Source organism: Enoplosus armatus, chromosome 18, assembly GCF_043641665.1.
Source record: "Enoplosus armatus isolate fEnoArm2 chromosome 18, fEnoArm2.hap1, whole genome shotgun sequence".
NCBI classification, from domain to species: domain Eukaryota; kingdom Metazoa; phylum Chordata; class Actinopteri; order Centrarchiformes; family Enoplosidae; genus Enoplosus; species Enoplosus armatus.
In genome coordinates this window covers 4,692,385-4,715,537 of record NC_092197.1, presented here as the reverse complement: position 1 = coordinate 4,715,537, position 23,153 = coordinate 4,692,385, and the positions used below count along the sequence as shown (strand labels likewise).

The window sequence follows — 23,153 nt, the reverse complement described above, 5'->3', positions numbered from 1 at the left end:
CCGAGGTCACACTACACTTGAGGCAAACACAGCCTTCTGATCTTTTACTCTGGAAAAGGCAATCTGACTATATTGAAACCACTATTGTCATGAGAAACCAGCTATCTGGATTATGTTTAACATTATCAAAGAAACCACTTAGATTCCAGTAGCAGATTCTTGCTGTTCAGTATGCGCAGAGAAGAGCTTTCCAGACGACCGGAAAAGAGAGGCAGGGTTTGTGGCTGCAGTGGTTTTGTAGCACCTCGCGCAGCCATCAAACCCCCTCACTCTGCCACCATTTCAGAATAATAGGAGACAGGCTGGAAAATGCTAAATTGGAGTGGCTATGGTTTAAATAGCCAATCAGAGGCTGTGGAGAAAAAGACGCCTCAGAGGGGACGCGGTGTGGAAACCTGAGGTTAGGAAGAGATAGTGGAAAAGGACAGAAGAAAAGAAAAGAGAAGCTCTGCCACCGTCATCCACTTTATACTTTTTTCATTGTCTTTCACCCTGTCAGCATCTGGGTGTCTGTTTGTCTTCCTGTCCTGTCTTCCTGTCTTTTTCCATGAGTCCTTCATTAATGCCAGGCATCACATCACATCATGCGGAGAGCACATGCCTTGGCAGTGCGTTCCCTCAGGAATTCAGCTTGGCATCATATGAGAGACATTGCTTTAATTGACAGATGCTTCGACAGGATGGTATAAGGCAGACAGCAGGAGAGAGAGCACATAAGAAAGAAGGAGACGAGACAGACAACCCTTCAAAAACCTTGTGTGGAGGAGTTTGGTGACAGATATGTAAAGATGTTAAGAGGTCAGAATATTGTGATATGAAAGTGTTAGGATGCAAAAAAAAGGAAGGTGAGAAAAGAAACTGGATGAAGGAAAGTTTGTCACTGCATCCTGTCCCATGAGCCATGTCTGTTGAAGAGACAATGACTCAGCGCTGGCTCAGGACAGGCTGTTTGTGTGGAGGTCAAGGGTCAGCTGAGGGGTGAAAGGGACACCATGGCACAGAAGAAGAAGAGGGAGTGGGAGGGGGGAAGAAATGAGAATGACTCATTTTCAAATTCAAGGTACTCTTTTTGGAGGGCAGAAATTGGCACCAGAATTAAACTGTCCCTGAAAAGAATTGATGTAGCATTTACACAGCCAGGTTTCTAATTTGTGGATTTATGTTTATGCAGTGAGTCCTCTCCTCCCTGCCATCACTACAAGGGCTGAGATGTCCTGAGAGAACCTCCATCATATCACTGACAAGAGGAGGGTGAAAAAAGTTCAACAGAAACAGAAATAGAAAATAGAGGACGAAAAACATTAAATGAGCACTCTCGTGTGTTGGTGTCCCCTCCTCCTCATTCTCTCCTCAGGACCTCATAGCAAAGTAGGAGAGGGGGGCATTCAGAAAAGCTCAGGTTTCTCTGGAATGTGTCTCTCAAACCACTACTTCAGGCCACCAGATGAGAGATACCTCATTCCTCATTTAGTGCGTGTGTGTATGTGTGTGTTGACATGGTGGGAATGGAAAGGCTGTGGTGCCAGAAGTCCTGGGAGTTTACACTAGCAGCACCACCATCAGTTTCAGACTAAAAGGGTCTGGGAATGTCAGAGACTTAAAGATAACCCCAGACATCTCAAGTCAGCCAATCAGGCACGACCCAACAATTTAGTAATATAAAAGAGACAGAGAGAGTGGTTTGCCACCCCCTCTCCAATTTCACACTGGTGGCATTTAACATCTACACCTCAATTATTCTTCTTCATCTACCAAACGTCTTCATCTTTAAGAAGGCCTCAAAAGTCAGGGAGGGGCAGGAGTTATGCCAGCACTTTGACTGATCCTCTCTACCATCTGTCAGTGTGCATACAGGCCGGTAAATGGGGTAGAAAGTCTTGTGTCCTGTAATTGGTCATTCAGTCATCACTGTGTCCAAATGCCTCCTTCTGTATGAGAAAAGCAGCATTCCAGTGGGACTGCACATTGCTGCAGAGACAACAAGTGTACCTGTCTGTTGCTCGTGTGCAAAAAAAGGGAGAAACATGGACAAAGAGATACACATAATGAAAGAGAGGAAGATGGATGAGTGTGTCCTGCATGCAGCTGAGTGACCCTGAATGTACGTGGCTCTAATGGTAAGTTCAAGGCCCAAATAACAGCACGCGACTAATCTCAACACAACTAAAGCTCTGTAGTTTAAGAACAGTCTGAGCTGTTCCCCCAAAGAGTAGATTGACAAAGCTACGTATAATTATATTACTTCTTGCTTGAGAACAGCTCACTTGGATTATGTGCAGAAAACATCCACAGGAGAAGTAACTTATTCTCTATGATGCACCTCTGATTACTTCTGCGTCTGGTAATGTCCTCACCTTGCGTTGCCGGTGGCCAGTAGGATATGATTCAAGGGTGACAAATTGCATATCCTAAAGGAATGAGAGGACAAAACCACCCAAAAGCGCAGACTCTAATCTTTTATTTGATACAACAGAGACATCAGGGACAAATATTTTGAAGATAATAAGCGCAACAGTATAACAGTAGAAAATCCACCAGAGGTGCTTTTATAGCTTGTAATCTTAGTTTAGCCACGCGAGTCTCACCGTAGGCCGCAGCAGAGGGCTCAGTGGCCAGTGCCATCTCGCCACAGCTGTCCAGACCACAAGTATGACTGCCAAGTGACAGCTTACCCCATTCTGAGACAATGTAAGAGCCACTGCATCATTCTTTCCTTTCTGCTTGTGCTAATGCTGGCTGTTGTCCATTACGACAAACAGCATAGATAGGGGGTGAAGAAAACTCCTCTGCATAAACTTCCCAAATTGTTAAAGCTACAGCCAGAGATTTATGGCGATTTGAATTTGAATTTGCATATACTGTATGTACTCATAGATGCACTTTCTCATAGATTTATTTGGATGCAGAGAGAGTTACCAGACGAGTACCGGCTACTGAGACATGGGAAGTGTGAGGTATAAAAGTTAAATAGGTCAGACGGCTTCATTGCCCTGTTTCATTACTTCTCATTCACATAATAAAGGTAAGAAAGAACTCCTCTGTTTTCAGTGCCTCAGTATTTTCAAATGAATCATCCCTTCCACATGTTTGCCTAATGATTGCATGTCTGCACTTGCTCTTTTCCAACACATCATCACAGACTGTCTGTGGTTATGGGGTCACGGGCCAATCAGAGCTACTTTGGTTTTTATAATCAACATTATAGTCATTACAAAATGAACATGTTTGCATGCCTTTGTTGTCTGTATGTGGCATTGTTTTACCTTTAAGAGGCGGGATGCTGTGTTGATAATCTAATTGTACCTCCAGGCTTCAGGCCAAAGTCATAACTCAGTAGCAAACTTAGTTAGAGGGGAAAAAGAGATGGATAAAATGATCTCACAAGTTTAGCTGCCTTCTGGAATATATGAGCTGTACATTCTCTTAATGTCGAGGCGAGGGAGCGACCACATCACAGACGCTTCCACTAGAGTTTAAGGCCTTTGAGCCTCAGACAGCTAGTTATTCTGTTTGCACCTTGTGGTGCCCGTTATGAACTCCTCCAAGTTGGTTTGTTTTATGTGGACTGTTATTTTGGATGATCCAGACTAGTGTGTGTAATTATAGCATGTGTATCTAAACAGAGACTCATGTGGGCTCTGCTGTCACAGAGCTTCAAAGTGAACAGTATTTGTTTGATTGGAGAGCATGATAGGGCATGCAGGCCATAGGAGCCCTGTGGCTCTACTTTAAGCCCCAAAAGAAGAGCCATGACATGGAGCAAAGGTCCACTAAGGCCACTGCAGTATCTCAGAGGACCATGAATGGGGCTGTCATCCAATCAAGGCTTTGTGGGAGCTTTGCTCACAGGAAGGGTTATTATTATATTATATTATTTCTCCCTCTTTTCTGGATCTAAACCGCACTGTTCTTTTTTGCTTTTTATATCTTTGAGCGGCAGCGAAACCAATCACATAATTTCAGAAATTAGTTGTCTGGGTCACAGAATTATGGTTTTGAATTTCTGTGCTGTAAAAAAAACAAAGTATACAGAGCACAGAGCTTAGCATGTCTCACCAGACAGAGTTCAGATGACACACAAAGGGAGACAACACTGCGAGGCAGCAGCAGTCTAGGAGAAATGATAGAGGGAAAAATGATGGCGCTTGAGGGAAAATAAAGAGAGAGAAGCAGTGAGAAAAGCGAGGAAAGATTGCCGGAGAGGGAGGAGAGAGAGGAGAGTGCTACTGCAGCGCACCATAGAGCAGTAACCCAAAGCCACGTCAGCACAATAGAACAAGGCAAAAGTGGAACCCCAGACTTCCCTCCCCTCTACCACCCCTATTTTCACTGCTTTTCCATCGTCAGGCTCCTCCTACAACATCAAGTACAGTATTACAGGGCTGGATTTCTCATGCATCTGGTGTGTGTTTTCAAGGAGGGAATTAGCATGCATTATCTTTATGTATCCCTACATTTTCTTAAACATTTGACTGAGTGTGACCAAGGAACAGGACTAACTCAGTTACCAGAAGACATCTCTCATTTCTTCACAAATACGAGGCTTACAGCAAAATCTGTAGATCCCAGTATGTTGTAGTAAGGGGTAAACAAGTACATGGGAGTGAAAGGTGGCACAGCAGGCGAACCCTTCCTAAACTCCCATAAACCAAGATAGAGTTGGCAAAATTAATCAAGTTACAGGAGTCAATAAAACTGCTACCTTGAGGAGAAGGAAAAGAACTGGCTTGGTGGAAGCAAATAGAAATAGCTTTCCAGCTACGTTTAAATGTTGTAATCCCAGTTTACTATGATGTGGGGTGAAAGGTCATAAAGCTGACCAGATGGCAAGACTGTGTTACAACTTGCAAGACAGGTTAAAGATCTTGAGAAAAAAGCCACAACATCTGCAGTGATAAACCTGAAGTGCAGTATGGAAAGTTGGATTTAAATGGCTTTGAACTGGTTTGTAAAAAGAAAAAGATGATGGTATTTGTTTTTAGATGTAGAGAGATACTGCATGTGTCGAGTCAGATACTCACCTGAATACAGCTGTTTGGTGGGGGCACTGAGCTGGGCGTCTTTGGATACTCTGTAGGCCACATCGGGTCCTTGTGTTGACCTCCTATTTGAGCACAAACCTGTTGTTCTTGTAACACCCTCAGGTAAACTGTGAAAATCTAAAATCTTCAAGAGGTCTGCTGGTTCCGCTACAGAGAGACAAAAAGGGACATAAAGAAAAAAGGATGTTAGATTTGTTTGAGAAATGGTCTACAATAGCACTTAAATTGTCACGACATCTGTCCGAACGCCATAGTACACATTGCTAAATTTACGGCCCATATATCATATTGTTTATACAACGCATATATAAATACAACCTTTTAACAGACATCCCAGAATTTCTGCATATCAAATAAGCCTTAATTATGGCCATTTTTTTGACCATCCCCTCTATTTTCTGTCTTTTGCTGACTCAGAAGCTCTAGTTACTCAGCAGGAGATTTCACTGTTGTGGCTCAGAGAAGATTTCTGTTATCCATTTAGGCGCTAAACAGAGATGTGCCCATTTATAGATGACCATGATCATGGGTTACAGCTGCAGCTAAACCCATCCTTCCATCCATCTCCCTGCAATGCTCAATCTACCGCTGCCTCCCTTTGGCCACAACCGTGCAATTAGCACACTTTCAGGCCGGTCGTCCCGTCTGTAACCAGGCCACCGCAGAAGTACACTGGGTCAGAACAATGTGACATGGGGTTTGACCCTGTACCGCACCCACACATGCCAAAACCACCCAGGACAAACAGCTGTTCCTGCAGCCAGATGCACACACAAGAAGCTACACAATGACACCCATTAGCATCCAGCCATGTCCAAGCATATATCTGGACAGAAAAGGACACTGGGTCATGTCTATAGGGACCTAATAGTTGCATAAGGACGGGGGCTGTCAGGGAGTTTTAGAGGAGGGCAAACACTAAAGTGAGCAAGAAAACTAAACAAACTAAACAGGGGACAACAGAAGGACTTTATGGCACAGGGGTTTAAGAAATAAAACAAAAGCAAGCATGCTGTGGTATTCAGCTGGATGCGTTTTTGTGTTGTTATGTGAATGCAGAGTCAAAGGCAACCCACACACAGGTACAGCAGTCCTAGTGTCAGGCTACAAAGACCACACACACAGTTTAGGAAAAAAAAAAAACTTTCAATGGCCCCATCCATCTGAGAGTGAAAGGGATGCTGGGAAAGGTGGAAAGGGGAGTGGGCTGAGCGAGAGGGTTTGTACATTCTGCGTTACCCTGCAACAACCTCCAGCTGGATGTCATTACACATGACTCACGTGCGGCGCAGATCAATTAAAAAGAAAAACTCAACATTCTTAAACAGAGGTCTCCATTTAAGAACACTTTGGCTGCACGTGTTCGTCCACAGCTGTACAGTGGAAAAAAAAAAACGTCCTCCTCTTCAGCTGAAGTTTGATTGCATGTTGCTTACATTATCTTATTATCAACAACACAGAGACCCAACTAAAGAAAGCTTACTGAGAGTATTCAAGACCAAAGCTTATTTGATTTACAAACAATCTGCCTGACAACAAAACACAATCACAACAACAACAACAACAGACATCAATCATGGAGTAACTTTTTTCAATTTTAACAAATAAAATAAACACACTTACGACAGTTTATACATGTTTATACACACAAATATACACACGGTCTGTATATGCAATCTCGAGGAGAAAATGTGGGATTTAAGTCAGATAAATTTGGTGTGGTGATTTCCTAATCAGGATGTCCTCATCTCATCTCATCTCTTTCTATCTCTCCCTAAGCCAGCCCACTCATCCTGTCTTGGACGAAGCCTATTACCAAATCCCAAACTCTGTAACTGTATTCCCACACGTGTGAATGTGGAACCCTGCAGAAGGCAACATTGCTTTGTGGGATACATTAGGCAGAGGCACACAGAGCTGTAACAGCAGCTCATCTAAAAGATAACTACAGTCATATTCCTGGAAGTGCATGCCACAGGATGACAGAGCCTCTAAGCCGGTGAAGGGTTTAAACAAAAAGACAGCTTTGTCTGTCATCAACTCATAATGAAGAGACAGACAGAAACTCACCCACCAGCCAGAAGATGTCTATCATTCACCATGATGACAGAGGTTCATTTAATGAGCTCGTCTCAGAGCGCTCTCTAACAGCGTAATAACATGTCAGAATGTCAAAGTGATGGGAAATGTAGTTCTGTTACACACACCCTGATTGATCTGCCGTTAATCAAAAGCTGTGTCCTACATCGTTATCACTTATTGGTCTATAAGTGGGAGATGGTGAGAGCTGATCATATGATACGAAAAAATGTGATGCACATGCTGTAGCCTAAATCTGTTACACTGGCCGGTTAGCAGCTGAGGCGTTCAGGGGCCTGAAAGCCTACAAGACAGTTCGGAAAAGTTGAGTAAAGGTGTTCATTCACCATCAATCCAACAAAAATGATTCTGAAATTAAGAGTTCGAAACATTTTGAGTGTGTCAAACTAATAAACATAACGATCTGCTTAATTACAGCATCTACATTCTAGCACTATCAGAATAAACGTGTTTTAGAATAGTATAGCCCTGCATTTTTCATCACTGCCTGTGTAACAGACATTATGCAGGGCATTGTTGAGAAAAAAACTGAAAAATCTTTTGTTTTCATTATACTCATTTCATTGTATTCTATCAGAGAAACTTCATACACGATTTTAACAATCAAAAAATCCTGCAAGAGCTTCCTGAAATTCAAAATCAGCTCCGCGAGACAGACACTGGAGCTACAGTTTCTCAGCCATTAAAATAAGAGAAGTAAGTGACACATAAACTGGCACAGTTAAAATCAAGCATTTTCATTTAATATAGTATTAACAAGGATCATGGTTGACCGAAGGCAAAGCTCACAGTTTCTGCCCTTTTCTCAGACAGCCACAAACGTTCCCTGCAAAAGCCACAACAGTCTGCTTTGACATTACAATAATTCTCTCTAACCTGCCAACATCCAACAGTACAGTATCCCTTAAGAGATGAATCAATCGATCGCTGGCGGTGGCACAGAAGGAGTCCATACAAGGCATGGAAATAAGAACCTAACTCTCCAACAGTTAGACACAGCAACCACTGTCTAAATGATGGAGCTTACATGTCAGATTTAACCCAAGTATTAAGATCTGCTAACAGTCTGATCACATGTGGTGTTAGTCTGTGATTCTCAGACTGTTACAACCAGCCAGCCGTAGCCTCCCTTTTCCATCTCCTCTTGATTCATCTTCATGCAGCCTCTTCCTACCACACACAGTCTCCCCATCTCCTTATATGGACACAACCTTGCATATGCCCCCTGCTGCTAGAGACTCTGGTGGTGACAGGTACAAACACTCATTTTGAGTCTTACTTCATATAATCAAGTTAAAAAATGATTTCCCTCCCCATAATACTCATATAGTTGTTCAGGTACTTCAAGATCACCATGTCGATATGCCAATGCATTAGCTATCATTTCAGTGTCACTCAAAGGTGCTCATAATGCTGTTCTTACTTATAAATTCATTTGTAAAGTTTGTCTTCACACCTAAACACAAACAGATAAACACCAGCAGCTGTTGGCAAACTGCCTCCATTGATCAGATGTTTCCAACAAGCTACAGCCATTTTATTAGTTTACAGATGACTACAACACACAGTGATAAATGATTCAAAGAAGTTCCTTTAGGCAACGGCAGCCTACACTCCCAGTGCATCATAACAATATGGCTGTCATAACAATATAACAACATCAGGGTAACAGCCAGCTCAGCACCACAGGGAACGATGAAAAAGAGGGAAGTCTGTACAGAGCATCCAGTCAATCCTAACTGTGTCACGACCCCTGCTGAGGGGTGTTGCTTTTGCTAATCCACACTGACACAAAGTAATTCCATGAAGATCAGCGGCTTTTTGAGAAGGAAACAATTGTCATCGGGATGCCCCTCATTCCATACCTGTTAACCGCTCTTTCCTTCCATCAATATATTATCAAACTGTTCCACTCTCTCATTTCCATTTCCCAATTTCCTTTTTCCTTACATTAGTTTTTTTCATCCAAGGTTTTTAGATCCCCTGATGGATCTAAAAGCGACCACAGGGCCTCTGCTGGGTCACCTGGAGGTGAGCCAAGTGGAGAGGGCCAATTAGCAGCTTACAGGAAAAAGAGGAGGAAGGTGAAAGGACAACATAATATGTCTCTGTCCAGACACCAAACTACAAAATAATAGGCCTATTGAAAACCCATCTGAGAAAATGACTTTTCCGATAAAGCGATGGCTCACCTGATGCAAAGAGAAAACATTATCAGCTCTATTTCCCTTCTCTGACGTTTTCTTACACACCTTCATTCATGGATTTCTGTCACCGGCAGTCGACCCTCCAGCGGAAGCTGTCCTGACCACATCCTAAGCCACAGGTATGGGTCTCAGTCCCACCTTGTTAAGCTGAGATGTTTACCCACTTAGCATGGCAGATCCCTCGAGAGACCAACACCTCTGGCACTAGATGCTAAAAATACTTTTCCCTCTGACCACAGCTCTTCACATCCAAGAGGCAGGGTCTCTGCACATACACAGAAACTGTTTATATGACACGGTCTTGTGTACATTTGCTCTTTGCCAGTCTGCCACCCCCCTTCTGCTGCTTTAACTACTTAACTACTCGTGCAACAGAGCATGACACAAAAACGCAAAACTGTAAATACAGCGCATCCTTTAAGCCTCTGGAAGGTTTTTCATGTGTAAATAAAAACATCTCCTTTGCCTCTCATGTTATCCATACAGTACATTGCCTCCATCAACACACTGGGGCACGATTCAAGATGTCTGTAATGCTCTGATCAGCCACGGGGCTGTCCACAAGTAAATGCATCAACACCACAATAACAAGACAGTGCAACCAAGGACATAACATGTTAAAGGGGGGGTTGACAAGGAAGCTGGGCTGTTACTAAAATCTAAATGTGGTTAACAACTCAAAGGATTGACACAGGATTAATTCATCTTTTACTACTTGATGAAAATTCCAGCTTGTCTTCCTCAAACTCAACACAACTCAAACTTGTTTCTTGCTATGAAGCCCTCATGTTCAAGGTTTCTGAAAGAGAAACACTTCTACTCCCACAGTTAGGTCTTCCCAGGCCATGTGCACAGTGGAAACTTGTAAGTGTAATGTACAAATTAGTGAGCAAAGCGCTGCATCTTTGATGTGAAGTGCTAAAAGAGGAGCGATTAACTTTGTTTTCAGCATTTTATGGGTTTGTTTGTCAGACATGGGTTGGATGAGGTTGCAGAATAGTAGAGAATAATGAATTCATGAAAGTGTACAGTTTAAGTGTGAATTATTCTTAAATGTGTGGTGAAACTTGTTACATTACAGCCGACTATTACAGAGAAAAGTGGGTATGATGTGGTTTGCAAATATCTTCCCCTCCCTACCTCGCTACACTTTCTTTCTACCTTTTTTCTCTCTTTCTCTGAACAGTAGCTTGAGTGCAGGATTCATAATCCTGCTCTCGGCTCAGTGCCAAGACTGTGGTGGATCCCATTCCCCTAACCTATCCATCTACCCTTGATTTCCACAAATGCACACATACATAAGCACACACACATTCTGTAACAACACTTAGCGACTCCAGACGGCACCATTTCATTTGACAGGAGGAGGGGTGCCGGACCAGTGAATTAGGACTTTTTCATGGGGGGGGGGATTAACATTCTTCCCTCTTTCCCTGCCCCCTATCCTCCTCCTCCAGCCCTTCCTGAAGTGAGGCCTAACTCTCCAGGCACATGCTTGACCTGGCGCTGAGGACAAGGAGTAATTAGCAGCCATAAAGAGGACCCTGCCTCTCTTGGAAACCAGCACAGCCAAAAACAAGAATGCCCAATGAGAGACTTCCCCCTCCTAGAGCGCATCACAGACCGGGAGGGTGTAAGAGTCTTTCTTATTTCACCTGATTCTGTTATAAAACTTTAACTGAAGCCAACTGGAGCCTCACTGTGAATACAGCAGGTTACAATTAAGGCCCTGACTTTAATTACTTAAAGCGAGACTAAGTAACTTTTAAAAGAAGAACTTCTTAGCTATTCTTTTTTGGAAATGTTAGATAGGTATTACTGCGTAACTGACTCTTCTCTACATGTTCTACTGTTACGCTTCATTTAAGCATTTATCATTATCCCATAGTGGCCAATTGTGGCCACAGTAGACGCTGTTGAGCAAGAGTTACAAAGGCTTTACAGTCTAAATAAATCTGAGATGGTAAGCCACCTGGACCCTGACACACACCCTGATCAACACTAACACTCATTAAATATATGGTATTTGTAGTTTTATCAAGTTAGCAAAAATGGTCTTTGTCTCAGGTGAGGAAGGCCACCTCTGCTACAAAACACAGTGTGAAATCTGAATTGAAATACAACTCCTGCAAAATACTAAAGCATCAAGATAGCAGGTCCAAGAATATGATGACAAAAAAACCTAAGACACACTTCTATCATTATTGACCTCAAGTTGTTGCTTCTGGGTTTCATGTGACCAGACCTGGGAATCATACTGCAGGCATTACGCTTGCTAGATTGAACGCATTACATACACTGCATGGACATCCTGTGAGAGAACACACATTGCTGCAGACATGCAACACATGAGTAAACTAATGCCAGCACAAACCCTAGCAAGATGGCAAGCGATCACACACACACCTCTGAACCTCAGCTTAATTAAACCTACCAAACTACTGTCAAGAGACACCAACATGTACAACATACTGTACTCACACATACATGATTCTGAAGACCACAGCTACAGTGGCGTACAGATATGAGTGTGACATGCTAGAGGCTTTTTTATGTTCTATTTCAGGTACAGCTACAGTAAAATCCTACCAATGGCTGGGCGATATAACCAAAAATCAATCGCAATAATAACTGAGAAAAATATACATTTATGGTGATAAACTGACAAAGTAAAAGAAAGTTCAAAAATACTAATATTTATGTGTAAGATTCAATGAGAGGAGATGGTGTAAAGTCAGATTATGTCACTTTTAAAAGAAGAATGAACACATTCTTTCTCTTAAAAAGTTGAATTTATAAGCAATAAATCACATTCATTCTCAATTCACGCACACATGGGGTTTGTCGCTACAGCCTTGGCCTTGTAACTGTGTAACTGACAGTAATGAGTCATTGACTTCACAATTCATGTCTACTTTTGCTTGTCTACTACCACTTGCGGCCACAGTAGGTGCAGTTCAGCAAAACTTTAATGCTAATGTATTAGCATTAGCAATAGCTATCATCATGTTGTCAGCTGCTTTGTTTTGAATAAAGATGAAGTATGAATGCCAGCCAGGTGAAAAGCAGGCAATCTACGAAAGGGTGTTTTTTTTAGGTGACAAGTCTCGGCCAACTGAGGACAGTGTTTACACCGGCATGAGCAAGATTAAGTTTGTAAATGACCTCACATGCCATCAGTTAGTTAAGTTTCATTTTATCAGCCAGCTTTAATCCAGACTTTTCAGGACACTGACCCAGTGACCGGGGCTGAGAGCTGCACGTGAAAGCAGCAGCGGGGAGGAAGAGGCAGAGGAGGAAATGAGAAGAGTGAGATCTTTTTGTTTATACAGCTAATGCCTTCATTCCCCTGCTCATGATCAACTCATTCTGAAGTTTGTCATGAGATGCTCAGAGATTAACCTCAGCTTCTAATCGCAAAATGACAGGAAACACCAAGCAAGATGAGTTTGGAACACAAGAAATGACTATCAGTCTGAGAGAAACACATGCAGGGACAGACTATGAACCTCCTACACCGACAGACATACTGACTCACCCTCACACAAAAACACAAGCACACAAACCTGAAAGACGATCCAGAGAAGAGAGAGTTTTTCTGACCAGAGCCTCTCTGAGAGTCTCTGTTTTAGCCGGACTCTTATTGCTTTAACAGGGGGAATACCAGATGGTTTACTTCACTGTCTCCATGCTGCAGCTCACAGCAGTGAAGATAAATCACCGTCTGCCGTCCACCACAGACTAAGATGGAAAAATTGAGTCAAGATTCCACAGTGTACCTCTGAATGCTCATTTTACAGCAAGACACTACAGGAATGGTACTTTTGAGGCACGTGCAACGGCCGCTGTCTTTGTCTTTTTTAATCTTTTCTTCTTCTTATTCCACTTTCTGTAGTTTTGTCCCTTTTTGCACTAGCGTCATTCAGTTTTATTTTCTAACCTCTATTAGCAACTTTATTGCCCGCTGCCTTTTTTATCTTTTCCTGAATTGTAGCCTTTTCCTCATTCTGTCTCTTCCACAGCAGATATAGTTTTAATGGCTGACTGCTGAGAAATTTATGATAAAAGAGGGCCCTGAAGCACTGACGTTACAGAGCCATTTCCTCTCACCCAGCCTCACAGATAACCGTTATTCCAGCACCAACACGCCGACACAAACAATGAAACTGAATCTAATAAATATGAAATCCTGCACAATAGAGAAGCTTTTCCCTTTGTTAAGGACTATCCAGCACTGACACACAGTACGGCCTATCAAATCTAAGTGGCACATTTTCCAACACTTCACTGAGGTGCTGTGCCTCTTTGCAAATGATGGGAATCAATCCAAATATGCACTGTTTTCTCACAAAGGAGGAGTTTCATCATCAGTGAACTCAATGACCCATAAACATTTGCAAAGAAATGTTATTACCCAGTCCACATAATCAGTACATGGACACCAATATACAGCAATAAGATTAGACGAAAATACAACAGTAAAATTGATTTAAGGATATTTGTGTGCAACTAAAAGCACTGAAATTCCCAATTAAAATCCAGTAATGCTTCTAGAAAAATAATAAGATATATAACATTAGATATATACGTATATATACTGGCAACTTGAAGTTATTAATACATTTAAAGCAGTCATTTCACAATGCACAAGCAATCATGTCAACAATATATGGAGGGAAAGGAAATCACAGAGAGAGGAGTTTAAAAAAGTAATGGCACAGCTTCAGTGAGGTTTGGAAAGAGTGACGAAATGCGAAAATGGAAAAACATTTTTAGGTTATCAATCATTGTTCTTGTGATAGTAATAACACACACACACACACACACTGTAATTGCAGCCTGTGTTAAGGAAAGCTTGCCATGTGTAGTGCCAAATAATCTGCCTGCGTTGCAGTGACAGCCAAGTCGACCATCAATTCAACGGAAGTCACTGTGAGAGAATAAACTGACAGTTGGCTACTTCACCTATGAATCATCAAAGTTGGCTTCTGACTTCATGTCCTGGGTGAAGTGAAATATTTTTGCAAAATGAATAAAACAAAACCTTTTTCAAGAGAAGATAGAGAGTTGACAAACCAACCCTGTCTGCTAGAAATTACTACAAACTTACCGTAATTGCTATAGTTACTACTATAACTACATACTACTAACTTTGTTTTGCCAATTATATTTCATGAGGAATCTTAATTACTGTCTGGATTAAGTTCCCTGGCAACGTTTTTTAAATTTTTTCATGCACGACACAGAGTGGTTAGGTTTGCGCAACAATAGGAATTTGGTTAAGCTTGGAGAAAGATTGTAGTTTTGGTTACATGTTGATACAGTAAATACGTTGTGTCTCGTGCTTCAAGTCATATGTAACCAACACCACAGTCTTTCCCTAAACTTTACCAAATGCTGTGAGTGTGTAAAGATAACCATGGTTACGTTTTATCACGCTTTCGATGCTACGATATTGTAGAGACATAAAAAAATATGTTGTTGATGTATCTGCGACTTGGCAGATACATTAACTAACAATGTTTTCTCATCATGTTGGAGGAGAAGGTAATCCAGACGCCATTGCATTTTTGACTGAATTTCCTGTTTCAAATTAGTACGATATAAATGTAATTTCTAGGAGACAGGAGAAACACTTATTTCAGATGGTATTGAATTTGGTTTCTTCATTTGTCTAACACATCTCCTTCAGCACATACTAGTATAGTGTTTGCGGTCAAACTCTAGCTTGGTCCCTTGTTGCAACAAAACCAAACTAATTAAGCCCAAGGCTTAATTACAAAATACTGCTGAATAAGCAAAAACGTGTCTCACTTTAATGCTGCCTTTCCATTCCAGCTCTTACTGATTTTGTCACCTAATAAAGTACAAATAGAGTACATCTGACGACAGCGAAGTTTCTGGAGTGACCAGAAACCATTGTATTTCCCCTAGTAGGAAAGAAGTGCTTACACTCAGTATTTCTGCTGCCCAGGCTGTGGCTAGGCTCGGGGCTGGGGAAGGGGGAATGGGGTTGGAAAGGATGAGTCATACATTGCTTTCCATGCTCAATGATTATAATACCCCATTACACAGAAAAGCTCTGTTTCCCAGCTGAAGTGAATACTCGGCTTGTGAGCCTGGACCAGACTTAGCTTTTCACTCTGCCATGCACTACATGCTGCAACAAAGCATACTGTTAAAAATCAAATACAGGAGTGGGAGTTGCATCATGAGGTAGCACATCCAATGTTTGCCTCCTCTTTATTCCCTTTTTTTTCTGTCAGGAAGTAGAGAACACATCGTCCCTTTCAGTTGTAATTTGGACCTGAACTGATCCATCTTTGTCCATGTGCTTTTAGCAGATACTAGCTTTGGTCACAACACCTTTGGAGAAAACCATCTGTGTCTGGCTTTAAATCAAGCACGCTGTGTAATTAGTGCAGAGCACCATTGAGCAGCAATTATTCAACCCTTGATTAGTCTGGAAAGGAATAAACAACATACTGTCCAGAATATGGCAAATAATGCACTACTTGTGCTGCACAAAGGATCTTCTAAACTCTGACACGGGGTCAAAAACGTGTCCTGCATATTTTGTTTTATCTCCCATGTTATCAGGCATTAGAGCTGATTTATAGAGTCCTTTCCACAAAGCCTGCATTTACAGGCTGAAGTGGCACATGCAATTGCAGGGTCACTGCTTCTCTCCACAGTCCAACTAACTCAGATTCCTTCCTCTGCGCCATGGCAATAGGCACACACAAGAAGCCACTTTTTTTCATCGGCACAAAATTAGTACCAGCCACCAGCCAAATGCTGGTAAAATATGCAAGTGGCTGGTAATATTCTCTAGCCATTAATTTTGCACCCTGCCGCCCACCACTTATCTGATTGATTTGGACACGACCTCAGGATTGCCACTTAAAGGTGAGTAAGAAACAACTCACTCAAACCCCGACTGAAAAATTACAGTTAGATGTCTGACTGAAAGATGATGACTAATGGGAGCGAGAGATGTCAGTATCTCTTGACTCTAAAAGCCACTTGGCTGCCATGGTGACAATGCAAAGGCACATTCAACAAGCTGTGTTAGTTTGATTTAGACAGATCTCAACGAAACCTAAATAAAAAATAAGCATACAACTGTATCTTTGTCCTTTCATCCAGTCATATGTATGGGTATGACATTAACAAAATGGACCTAGTTCTGTAGCATCCTTCAGGGCAACCAGCTGTTAGGATCCTGTAAAATTTACAAATAAAGCACACCGGAAGTTATGCAATTTGCTCAATTCTGCAGGAAGTCAATCACTTCTATGTGCTTTTCTAATTGGCTTCATGAAGAACTTTATACACAGTGACAAAAAGGCAAAATTTACTTATCCATATAAATTCCTTTAGAATAGAAGTTGTCCAAATATAAAGTGACTGTAAATGAAAAACAGCTGCGGACCAGCTGTATTCGACCTTTAACCCTGTCATAAAGTTGGCTTGCTTAAACAAAAAGAACCTTTTAATGACCCTGGATGTGTACTTGCAAACCTGGCTGAAACTCAAGGCACACAGCTATTATTTTTACAAACTCAGCTATAAGGCTGCAGATGTTATTCGATTAGGAATTTTCTCTAGAACCAGCACCGAATGGTGTATTTTCTCTTGAAAATTACAACAGTATTTTTTTTTTCATAGTCCCCTGTTCCACCACGAATGGGAAGAAAACATCTGGAAGACATTTTTTCTGGCTTTTTGGAGGGCTTAGCAGACAGCACAATGGAACTTATCGATTCCAGATGTGAAGGCGCTCAGTGAAACAGCGAGTCCTTCTTCTGTTTATCCCTTTAAAACGTACATAAGGATAAAACAAATAGCAGCTCTTAATATATAGCATAATTCTTGAATCGTGACCATACTTCCTGATTCCTTAACATATCCGCTGGTCCTTTCAATGCTGACGTCTATTACCGTAGGTGGCTTTGGCCAAAATCCATCCTTGTTTTCATTTGCACAAGGTATTCAAAGAATGTTATTTCAGTATTTCTGATGACTGAAATACTCTGCACAAGTAGGTTCTGGTTCTGTGTGAATGTTTGTTACTGACATAGACCATTCAAAAAAGCTTTTGGTTAATTAAGGATAACAAACCACAGTGAAAAGAGTCAAAACAGATTTTCTAAGACTTGTGAAAAGAGTCCATTGATTGAGGAAACTAAGTAGAAAAACCAACTCAGCAGAAACACAAAGGAAATCATTTGGAGAAGAAGCTATATTTGGTCTACGGCAGGTATGCTGAACATAAAACTACAAAGCAAGTGAGGTCCGACACTAGGAGGCCAGGGCGCTCTGTTACGTTTGAATGGATGTTATTTAGTCAGACATCTGAAAACCTCAACTAGCTAGAAACTAGACAGACAAAATACCTTTATTACCTAAATCAGTTTTGAGCAAAGATCTGAGAGATTCTATTGATAACAATCATTGCACACTGACCTAAAATATATTTCTGCGCACTGTTTCTCTTTGACCACCAAGAGTCAGAGGAGAATTTACTGAAAAAGGAACAGTGGAGCTTCAACAGCAAGAATTCCTTTCTTCAGGCAGTGAAACTGTAAACCTGACAGCAGTGGCAATCCCAAAGTCCTGACCTTCACCTTTGAACTCTGACTCCTCTTCTCATTCTTAACCTCTATGTCTTATAGGCCTTCTGTTATTACCACTTTTCACATGGGTTTAAAGTAAGGTTTCCTCATTAATGTCAAGGCAAGATGACCTCCCTTAAGAACTGTGGACTATGACTTCGCTCTCTCTCTCTCTAACAAAGCTTGACTTCCATTCAGTGCGCTGATCCTGTATGACCTCAGGTTGCTGTCGACTTCAAACAATTTGGTAGTGCACAAAAAACTACTTTACACTACTACTTTTTACAAATACACTTTGAAAATAGTCTGCAATCCTAGAGGCATATCTCAATATCTTCTCTCTTTACTGTTAGGTTTGTCAGTAGTTCAAATGCTATTTCATGATATTAATAAATGCTATTCCATCACAACATTTTAGGCTAACAGGCTAACCATTTATCAGGCTAACAAGCAAACGTATCTTTATAGGGTTCAGTGTACCTCAGCTTGCTTCAGCTCTACAGAGCATTTAGCATATTTCCGCTAACCGTTTTGGTTTTATAGCCTGCAACTTTATTTAGTTTTTGTTCACTGTCAGCATCAACCTTGTTTCAAGCAACAGCATGCAGCTGTTTTCAGTGAAAAAGATCAGGCACACCAACTGTGTGCTACCTACCCAGCACCAAATGGCACACAACTAGTTAGCGAGTTAGCACAGTGCAACATTTAGCAAGCTAAAGACCCCGCTGTTTTCCTACGGAGTTAATGGAGACTAAAACAGAGCTAAAAGTAAAGTGAATGTTAAACTTACGTTCGCCAGGTGGACAGAAACACAACACCAAATGAATGCTACTGTTGTTTTGTGTCTACTGGATGCGTAAATAGGCATCTGTTTGCTAACACGTTGGCTACAACAACGTCATGTTGTGATATGTCAGCGTTGTCTTTCCAGCTTGCTCTGCTGCCTCCAGGTGGAGAAAAAATGAATGCAGCTTTATAAACTAAAAACTTTACATTTGAAAAACTAAAGGTAGGTTTCGTGTTACAGTATGCACACATTATGCTGATCAGCTCAATGACAACTTTAATTTATATTAAAATGATGATTATATGAATGATTTCATAAGCGATTTGTAAGACTGAGCTTGGCAGACGTGAGTATTTGGAATCAGATTCAGATCATTGTGGAATTAGTTATTGGACCCCAACAATCCACCAAAGCATCTTTGAATTATTACATTAGTTGTCAAACATCAATATAACAATATTAAGATGCAACATCAACTCTATAAACTGGTTTTACAGTCATTCATGTGTTCACTTGCCCTTTTGTTTTAATTTCAGTGGGATGTAAAAATCACTCAATTTAAGGAACTCTACCTACTATATAGTCAAATAATAAAATAAAATATAATTGATATTATAGTCAATATTCAATTATACATGACTATGAAATTAATACAAAATAGACTATGAATATTTGGGGGGATTTTATAGTTTATACCATACAAATATTTCTGTTATACCTGCATTTTTATGCGAGCATACTGTGTATAGACTTGAGAAGTTCCAGATAACCAGCGATGGTGTGTCCGGGCAGGCCTCTGCAAGTTTTAATGAATGTAGATCCTGGTCCTCCCTGAGGCTAAGAGGTCATCTGGTTTGGGTCAAGATGAATCTTTTACTGCTGACAAACTGTGTGTCTACGATGATGAGGAAGATATTTTTACGCAATATATTATAAATATATAAATATTATTGTATTTAATCCGATACTATACTAACTGAACTTAAATGAGCAAAAAGATGAATACAAGTAACAAATCTTAAACTTGAACAGGATAATTAGTTTACATAAAATTTGCATGTAGTTGGCATGTTGCTAACACTAAGTCATCAAGTATTTCTCATTCAGTATGTGTCAAGTGTCACGTTTCAGGAATTGAGGATCACTTACAAGACTCTGATTGCTCTCTGTCGGTATTACAAGCTGATTAAATCCAGCATGTGGCATCAAAATGGATTCAGTCCCATGATCTCTAACAACCAAGCAAAACTCAAGCCCAACTTCTCCTCTGTCATCAAAAATGACCCAGTTCTGGCTCCAACCGTTATACAGTGACTTAAGTCGTGTTCAGTTAACAACCAGAGTTTATAGGCATTATGAAAATAAACAGGCTGCAGTAATTCCTTTAACAGTATGGCCCATATGAGCTTGTAAAACCACTTCAACGGCATCTGTTTTTTATTATAATAATTTCACGTTTTCTACAATTAGCTGAACTTAAAATTGAGCATCTGGTTCGGTCAGGCACAACATTACATTCATACCATCAGCACAATTTTGGACACTTTCTGTCCACGAAGCAGACAGAAGAAGCCACCTGTTCACCTCAAAGTCCTGTGTCAGAGCCTCACAGCAGACAGCAGACCACCAGCCATGCCAGGCAGTCTTAGGGTGCTAATAATACATGAAGGCCAGACCCCAGCCCCACTGCCACAGCACTGCATGACCTCTGAACACCTATGGGACACAACAGTGCCGCAAGAGTGTCTAATGATAAATATCACTTCTTCCTCCAAGCCTATATATGGACTGGATTTAACTGACACTTAAATGACTTTCAGGGTCTGAGTTGTATAACTGTTACTACCATGAGGAGAATTTGTAGAATGCAATTAGTGAAATATATGGAGTTTTGATCCTGAGCAAAAGGGCCCTGTGCTTCTGAAACTGTGAGTCCTGATGTCAGAGTCCTTAAGGCGGCTCCACCCTACCACTTCAGACTAGCTACAGCCCCTCCCTCTTATGAAAATTATGCTCATCCCTCTCATCAGTTAAAAAAAAAAAGAAAAAAGAAAAGCTATAGAAATGTCTCTGGAAACTTTCTTGAACTGCACCACAGCAAAGTTACTGCTACAACATAGTAATAAGTCTGTAAAATGCAAAACAAAATGATCTTGAAGTGACTTCAAAAATAGTTTTATTTGTAATTCAGGGACATACTGTACAGAATATCCTTTCATTATCCTTTGCACATAAACTTTGCCACAACATCCCATTAAGACTATATATTCAGGCCTACATCCATATCTATCAGCTACTGGAGGTTTTTGCAGTGGCAAAAGTTTTGCAAAACTTCACCGCAGACCAGCTCCTCCACATCCAGATCACAGACAGGATAAGTGGCCACTTCCATAGCAGCCTTTCTCGAAAATAAAACGCTTTCTCTCAAAAACGTGCAGTCTTTTGATACTTTGACAGGTCCCACAGTTTCGGGTAGACCAAGCTGAATACATTAAGGCACCAATAAAGGCACAAAGATGAGTTTAGGAGGAGGGGCGGACATCACAGTGATCCACTATAACCCCAAAAAGAAAAACTTTTGAGTGCACCGCAGCTCCAAGCTGTATCCACACATCTCACAGCTGCATCTTACCTGAACTTGTTTGCGTTGTGACAAAAAGCAGAATCACCGCTAAAGTGATTTGGGCGTCCCTTATCCTCCGTTTAACTTTCCATCTTATATGGGTATCCATGACCGCCAGAGACGTCCACGGCAAGTGGATTCACTTTTCAACTTGGAGCAACTAATTAGACTTGCAACAACTTCTGGTCAGGACAATACTAAAAAGCCAAAAGTCCCAGAGAAAGAGAAAAAAAGGGGGAGGGGGGGTGTATCGTTATGTCTCAAGCAGCCATAAGGGTTTGTTAGTGTGCGTTCCTCCAGCTATTTGACGGAAGGGCGCCCGTCTCTCCCGCACAGCTCCTCTCCTCTCTGCTCTTCTGAACTGTCCTGCACCGCTGCGCCTCCGTTCAGAAGTGTTGCCCCCTCTTTCAGTCGTCACGTAAAGCCCCCTTCAAGTCCAACGGGGCAACACAAAAAAAAGTCTTCCCCCCAGGCTGTCACTCACTCCGCGGACAGGAGTCTCAGACAAATCAGAGGAGTCCAAACATTAGAGCCAGCCCTGTTATTGGCCGTGGGTGGGAGGAAAAGTTGAGGGAAAGTTTCACGCCTACAATTCTTGCGCACTGAATTCTTTTACATGGAGTCCGATATTTCCAGAGGAGAGGGTCAGAGCGGGAAAAGCAAACTGCCCCTGAGACAAATAATGAACAAAGGCATGGCAGTTAATGTGCACGACTTTTCTCCAGGCTGGATCTGATAGTCAGGGAGTCATGATGAAATTGTGTTATATCAACAGGTGGACACTACTTCTGTCCATACTGTCCACACATTAGGTTTGAGCCTGTATCCTATTGAACATCGTTTTAATGGTCTATACTGAAAAGTTACTTAAATTATCTATTCATTATATGTAGCCAGCCAAGTTGTTGTTTCGACAACATAGTTGAATTGTACACTATTTCACTATTCCTCCCACAGCAACTTGTTTCATTCGCTGAATAAGTAAATTTAACTTTATTATTTAAGTGTAATTATTTTAAAGATAGCAAAGCAGGTAACTGGCAGAACTGGCAAACTTTTTTACAGCCACAGTGAGATTCAAATGTAAGTTCTTGCTGCTGTTGTCCCAAAAATGGCAGCTGTGTTTTATAAGCTGTCATATGGCTGCTCCAGTGGGGGGCAGACTTCCATTTACTGCCCAGTAAAAGTTGGTTTAAAGCACCGTGTCACGTTGAGTTTGAATGCTCAGTGGTCACTGTGAAGTTAGACCATCTCTAAAACACACAGGACAATATAGTCTGGATAATAATTGTCCGGTCTGCAACATAAAATAACATGAACACAAACATTATCGTCGTGAGGAGCAGCTTTAACATCCTGCTGTTTAGATAAGATAAAATAAGACAATCCTTTATTAATCCCTCAGCGGGGAAATGTGCATTGTTACAGCAGCATACAGGATAGTGCAATAGTAGAGACATAAGTGAGAAAAATCAAGATATAATAAATAAAAACAATAAAGACCGTTATAAAAAAAAAAGCTACTAAAACTAAAAAGCAACTATAATTTATAAATGTACAAATTCACAGAAATTGTAAGTATTTGTTAGTAAAAGTTAAAGAAGACCACTGTAGACCACCATTCACTGACAGACAGAGGCATTTAGCAGAAAGTACACACCTGGAATCCCCTTTCAGATGTCATCAGCATACAGACTAACTATTTGTGCAGTATATAGTAATGTCATGTCTTACGCCTTCACAGCAGTTTTACCTCAGGTAACCCCTATTCTCATA

General features: G+C 41.2%; 1 protein-coding gene across 5 annotated transcripts in view; it reads right to left on the bottom strand.

The window, feature by feature from the left end:
• col5a1 (procollagen, type V, alpha 1) overlaps window positions 1-21,526 on the bottom strand; it is a 71,883-nt gene extending 50,357 nt beyond the window's left edge. For all 5 annotated transcript variants that reach the window (XM_070925266.1, XM_070925268.1, XM_070925265.1 and 2 more), the window contains exons 1-2: window positions 21,387-21,526; window positions 5,022-5,189 (exon numbers count right to left, since the gene is read on the bottom strand). In XM_070925266.1, coding sequence (XP_070781367.1) covers window positions 5,022-5,189; window positions 21,387-21,486 — 268 coding nt within the window. In that variant the 5' untranslated portion in view covers window positions 21,487-21,526. The remainder of the gene's footprint in view (window positions 1-5,021; window positions 5,190-21,386) is intronic.
• Between the last annotated feature and the right edge of the window lie 1,627 nt (window positions 21,527-23,153).